The following is a 6,757-nucleotide window of genomic DNA, read 5'->3' as shown; positions in this document are numbered from 1 at the left end:
AGCAGACAGTCTTAGATAGAAGAAGCTTGAAAACAAAAAAACAGAATCAGAGTTACTGGAACAAAGAGCTCATTATAATACTGAAAATCACACCCCTAGGCGGGGAAGATATAGGCTAATGAAACATATATGTATGTTAATGAGATACATAGCTAAAACACAGGTATAGAGACATGCTCAGTAAAGAACTCCTTGCGTCACTCCTTTATAACCAATTAGCAAACAAAGATGCTTATGAAGATTCAACCTCTTGTATATAAGGGGCTCAATATTGAATATGTGTGTGCTTGACTTGTGAAATTATTCCGCTTGCACCTTTTATTGCTAGCAATAAATCTTTTTTATACTTTCATCCCTGGTATCTTTATTGGCCTTTGCATACTGGGCACGAACCCAGACTTGAGCTGGGGCCTAACAAGGGAAGGGGTCAGGAAAGAGCATAGCTGGTAAAAAGTGGAGGGTTTACCTGGGGAGTCGGATGTCGGGCAGGTTATAATGTGTCATAAATCCCATGTCTATATTTAGTGAATGATTCAGCCGGCTACAAAAAAAATCATGGACTAAATATAGACACTGGATTTATTTACTAAATTCACTAGATAGAATACTGCATGATCTTCTATTCCCACACTTAACTTATTTAGGCATTTTCAAACTTAATTCCATCTCAACACAGTTTCCTTTTACTCCTTGGTGTGGCTAAGAGAGAAAGAGTATGTGGGGGCAAAATATGGATGTCACATATAGTGTTAACATAAAAAGGGACTTTCAAGGCTAGATTATTCAGTTTACACACCTAAATGGCACCGGCCTAGCTAAGTAAGTGCCACAGAGCTTGCAATTCTATTTGCAGTGCAATGTAGATACAGAAATCTCCATGTGGGGACTGAGCATGCTCAGCAGTCTGAACTCTGACCAGGCAGCTATGCAGGCACATTCACTTGTTCTTTTACCTGCCCAAAATTGAATGTGGGAAGGAACCGATCACTAGCATGTGTTAGAAGGAAACGTTAAGGAGGACAGCCCCCATGATGTTTTGCCCAATAGCCTGGTGCCTAGGGTACTCACTCAAGAAGTAGGAAATCCAGCTTCTAGCCCCTCATTGTTTCATGCATGAACATGCATAGGCAATTCTATTTTGCCAGAGGCTGAAATAGAACTACAAACTCTGCACTAGTACCAAAAAGGCACTTATGAAGCTGGGTTACTGCTGCATAGTGAAAATAGGATCTAACTTTCAGTGTTAACAGAAAGACTAGAAACTATTATTTCTGGAGAAAGAACACCTTATTTCTAGCCCTACTATTACAAATTTCCAGCTGGTCATTGTGACCGTTCATGGCCATTAGATCCTTATGTAAGTGGACCAAAACATATTCAATCCCATGGAAACTGTCCTTTAAAACTTCAGTCTACTGTTTTCATCATTAGTGTTTCCTTTGTTAATATACATTAAGGATACCCAATGGAAGTGGAGAACCTCATGACCACAGTGACGGAATTTGTCCTCTTGGGTCTCACCCAGAGTCCAGAGCTGAAATGTCTTCTTTTCCTGGTCTTCTTAGTCTATCTCATGACCTGGCTCAGCAACCTGACCCTCATCATTGTGGTGATCACCAACAGCCAACTCCACGTTCCACTGTACTTCTTTCTGACCAACTTGGTCTTCACAGACATCAGTGACTCTTCAATCATGGCAGCCAAGTTGTTGTGGGACCTTGCTTCTCACACCAGAACCATATCCTTCAACTGGTGCATCATCCAGATATTCTTATTTCATTTTAGTGAAGGTGCTGGCATCTTCCTCCTGGTGGTGATGGCAGTTGATCGGTATGTGGCCATTCATAAACCACTGCGTTACTTGACAATCATGAATCAGGATGTGTGCACAGGACTGGTGATAGGGTCATGGATGGGAGGATTTACTCACTCTATTGTTCAGACTGCACTGATCATCCAGCTTCCATTCTGTGGACCCAATATCCTGGACAATTTCTACTGTGATATCCCACAGGTCATCAAACTGGCCTGTGCTAATACTGACCTAGTTGAGCTGCTGATGGTCTCCAACAGTGGACTGCTCATTTCATACATCTTTTTGATCTTGCTCATATCTTATAGTATCATCTTAGTCAAAATCAGGAAACACATCACAGATGGACAGCACAAAGCTTTGTCTACTTGTGCTGCCCAGATCAGAGTCATGAGCTTAATATTTATGCCAGGAATCTTCATCTATGACCGACCCTTCAAGAAGTTACTGGAAGACAAGATAGTTTCTGTCACCTCCTCTCTCATCACTCCAATGTTGAACCCAATCATTTACACACTAAGAAATGCCGAGATGAAAAATGCTATCTGGAGGTTAATGAGCAGAATATTGTTCTCCAGGAGCAAGTAATGAAATTGAAGCTTTAACTGGAATAATGAGGAGTCCAAGCAGACCTGGACAGGTTGGACATATGGGCACGAAACAACAGAATGCAATTCAACAAGGAGAAGTGCAAAGTGCTGCATCTAGGTAGGAAAAATGTCCAGCATACCTACTGCCTAGGAAATTACCTGCTGGGTGGCACAGAAGCGGAAAGGGATCTCAGAAGTGGACTCCAAGATGAACATGAGTCGGCAGTGTGACGAAGTCATCAGAAAAGCTAATGGCACTTTATTGTGTATCAGCAGATGCATGATGAATAGATCCAAGAAGGTGATACTTCCCCTCTATCGGGCGCTGGTCAGACCGCAGTTGGAGTACTGCGTGCAATTCTGGGCACCGCACTTCAAGAGGGATGTGGATAACCTGGAGAGGGTCCAGAGAAGGGCCACTCGTATGCTTAAGGGCTTCCATGCCAAGCCCTACATGGAGAAACTAGAGAACCTGGACCTTTTTAGCCTCCGCAAGAGAAGGTTGAGAGGTGACCTTGTGGCTGCCTATAAGTTCATCACGGGGGCACAGAAGGGAATTGGTGAGGTTTTATTCACCAAGGCGCCCCCGGGGGTTACAAGAAATATTGGCCATAAACTAGCAGAGAGCAGATTTAGACTAGACACTAGGAAGAACTTCTTCACAGTTCGAGTGGCCAAAGTCTGGAATGGGCTCCGAAGGGAGGTGGTGCTCTCCCCTACCCTGGGGGTCTTCAAGAGGAGGTTAGATACGCATCTAGCTGGGGTCATCTGAACCCAGCACTCTTTCCTGCCTATGCAGGGGGTCGGACTCGATGATCTATTGAGGTCTTTTCCGACCCTAACATCTATGAATCTATGAACAGTAAACCAAACCAGGATCAAGAACCAAATCTGCATGGAAAATTAAAAACTAAAACCTAGAAACAAGTCAAAGATAGGATCAAGAACCAGAACAAGCATGGATGTTGTTAGGACAAAAGCTGCTCAGAAACTGAAGATTAGGACAATGATTAAGGAGACTCAGATATTGGAGAGGTTTCTTAAAAGCAGCCCCATAACCAATCAGAGGGGGTCAGCTGACTGTGATTAGTAGTAACTGGGTCAACTGCACTGTAAAAAGGCTGCAGGGGAGAAACCTCTGTAAGCTTTACAGAGGTGACTCAGACTGCAGGGCAGGATCCTTACATGAGTGACCTACCTTTCAGAAGCAGTAGCTTTATTGATCTCATCAAGTAAACCTTGGGAGGATTTTCAGCATTTGTGTTACTGGGAACGTATTAAATAAGAGGAAGAATAGGGAAAGATGTCCAAGGCTTTACTCTTTGAAATTTGGCCCACTTTCCTTGTCTCTTACAAAAAAACCATGAACAGGTCTGAGATGGGACTGGCTAAGGATATATTTTTAACAGTCAGAGGCACCTACATTTGCAGTTACAGCCCAGGCTGGTCATATGAAGTAATGAGTCTTTAAACATAAATTGTGCAGTGTTCTGCTAGAGATGCACTGTTGATTCATGAGTGTGGAGGAAGATACTGTGGGATCCTCTTGATGATGCAGGAGAGATTTGGTTAGGTAGATGATGCTTAGTGCTACAAAATGTTTCCCTTTCTAAAAGGCTTTCCAGATATTGGCTGTGGTTTTCAGAGGAGCCTGGAGCTGTTAGCTCCCCACCTCCATTCCAAGTCAGTGCAAACCTGTTCTCCAAGTCATTTAGGGTGTTTCAAAAAGCTTAATTGGTCTCCTCCATGCTCCAACACCTGACTGATTTTAATCATTGCTTCTAGTGCAGGAAGCTTGCTTCCCAGGTCCCTGAAGGAGCTACAGACACATAGTGTTGGATTGATCTCAGTTTAACATTTAAAAGTATGTCAAAGTGCAGAGATGATTAGGATTTTATGAGCTGAGAAAACTCATCTATGAAGACTTTGGATGCCACAGGAATGCAAACTTGCACTCTGCTATCCAAGCTAGCCCTTAACTCTCTAAGGACTAAGGTTGCAAAGCTACATAGGTTTGCAATGGTTGGACTGAGAAAGAAAGGATAACTCAAAGCAGCTGTAATTGCCCTGATTACCTGATATCTTTTAATGGCTAGCTTTTTCTCTCTCCTTCTCTCTGCACTTGGCTTCCCGTCCACTGAACAAATCCAAACTAGAAACAAAACTGGGACTGCTTTCTAAGACCAGAGGATCCCACCTAGGTTTATATCTTGCTGCTTGCACACCCCATGTCTATCTGCTTGCACACCCTTTATCTGTCTGAATGCATACCCCTTAGCGAATCATATGAAGAATGTCAATCAATCCAGACATTGTAAAAGCTCACTAGAGGATTTCATTAGGAAGGGTTTGCTGAAGGAAAAACTCTAAAATGTAATGGCCTTTAATGTGCAAATGTAAGACTAAAAAATCTAGCAGCCTTTCCTGAAGAAAATCCAACCTTGAACCAAAGACATCAGTTGCTGGGAATCTACCCTTTACCTTGATAGTGTATTTCAGTGCTCAATCATCCTCTTAAAACACATATGCCTTATTTTTAATTTGAGTTTGTCTGAATTTAACTTCAGTTTTCAGCCATAGTTCTTCTAGATGGCTTTTTCTCACTATGTTAACATTGCCTCCCACTGATGGTGTTCAAATTCTGGTATCAAGCCTCTTCTCAGTCTTATAAATGAAAGTGATTTTTCTCTCAAATGCAAATTTCCAGATAATTCTTATACCTGCTTTTCTATGCACTCTCTAATTTTTCAGTACCCTGCAAACAGCTAGCACTCACACACCCTTTAGATGTTTTCAAAATCTGATCTACCTTTAATAACCTTTTTCTACTTGCAAATACAGCTAAGGATGTTAATTGATTCCAACGTCCCTGCTTAAAAAGATAGCTTCTTGCTCAGCTCACCCATTCTCCATGTTGTATTCAGAGTGTAATTTTTTTCTACACTGAATGATATTTTTTTCTCATTTTTTTTCTCATTTTTTAAGCATGCACGAATAGGAGCTGGCATTACTCCATATGACATGTATGCATATATGCAATGAAAATAATTGTTCATTCTTTTCCAGTCACTCAGATTGGTCCAAATAGTTTGCATGAGGGTCACTGGGGGCTGCAGTGGGAAGTACATAAATCTGCAAAAGGGTCACTGAGAGCAGAGATGGCCATGCATATTCCTGCCCTGGAATCACCACTGCAGAGAAGGAAGGCAAGATGTTTGCCCGTAGAAAACAAGGTAGATTGTGTGGGGATGAGACTTTGTCCTCAGTACTGACTTTGTGAGTCTATAAGCAGGAAACTTTGTTGCTGGCAATGATGAAAAAGAGAAGGAGACATAGCAATCTTGGATCTCAGTCTGAACTCACTCTCTGGGTTTGGACTAGCACAAAGGGCTGACAATGTATTTTCATCAATCACATTTAAAGGATTTTAACATAGACCTCAGAAACTATCCTGCACTCAGTTCAGGCAGGGTTTCAAAAGCAGCCTCAGAGTTAAGTGATAGGTCATTTACTCAATCAAGTATTGAAAGCCTTGCATTTGAAAGCCTTTTTCCAATTACATAATTGATCCAATAAAAGATACCAGCCTAAGAAATCCTTGCCTTTCGAACAAACTTTAAAGCAGTCGCTCCAAATGGAAATTTCAGAAATGCCGAAGAGAATTAGAAAGACAAGTTCTTTCAGCTCTCAGTGAGACTTGATCACCTAGCATCCACATGGTTTCAAAAATCCTACCATCATCTTCTGTATTACTGGTGACCAGCCAGACTAGATAACTATGCTGGTAAGAGGTTTGGATATGGGATGGATAGACAGACCGACACAAAGACCACGTAGATAAATTGGCATGAAACCAGCCATACTAAGTCGACAGCTACAAATTGTTTCTACCCAAATGTGACCTAGTTTTAGAGTCCAGGTAGCTTTCCCCCCCACAAGTGCCCTGTCAATTAAAGCTTGAACATGATTTCATTCAAAGCACTAAAAATGATCCCATTGCTGTTATTTCTGGGCTTTTTGGTAACCTTAGGAAGAGATGTGCTCCAACTCAGATGTGTGCCCCACATTTCACTCTGATGTAATATAGTTTCATGTTCTATTCATTTTCAATGTTAAATGATTGAAAAATTGACTGGCTATGTGTGTGGGCAATTGATTAACAATTGCTCCCAAGCAGAGCCAAAGCACGCTATTCCACATCAGCAACTGCCATACAAAACCCGAACGTCCTAATTGCTTTTCTCTCCTGCTGTTATCCCACAGGCAGATTTGTCTTCCAGTGTCTGTAGCAACCCGAGTTCTGTGCGTCTTCTAGAGAGACCATTAAAATGGGGACTATTTCAAAGTGTTTCAT

At 41.8% G+C, this 6,757-nt stretch overlaps 1 protein-coding gene across 1 annotated transcript; it reads left to right on the top strand.

The window, feature by feature from the left end:
- Positions 1-1,465: 1,465 nt before the first annotated feature.
- On the top strand, positions 1,466-2,401 carry LOC132251674 (olfactory receptor 4D9-like). The gene has a single exon (XM_059731623.1). It carries the CDS (start codon positions 1,466-1,468, stop codon positions 2,399-2,401), a length of 936 nt encoding a protein of 311 aa, XP_059587606.1.
- Positions 2,402-6,757: the final 4,356 nt, after the last annotated feature.

This window comes from Alligator mississippiensis, chromosome 7, assembly GCF_030867095.1.
Source record: "Alligator mississippiensis isolate rAllMis1 chromosome 7, rAllMis1, whole genome shotgun sequence".
NCBI lineage: Eukaryota > Metazoa > Chordata > Crocodylia > Alligatoridae > Alligator > Alligator mississippiensis.
Note: the sequence above shows the minus strand (reverse complement) of the source record. Positions and strands in the feature narration are given on the sequence as shown.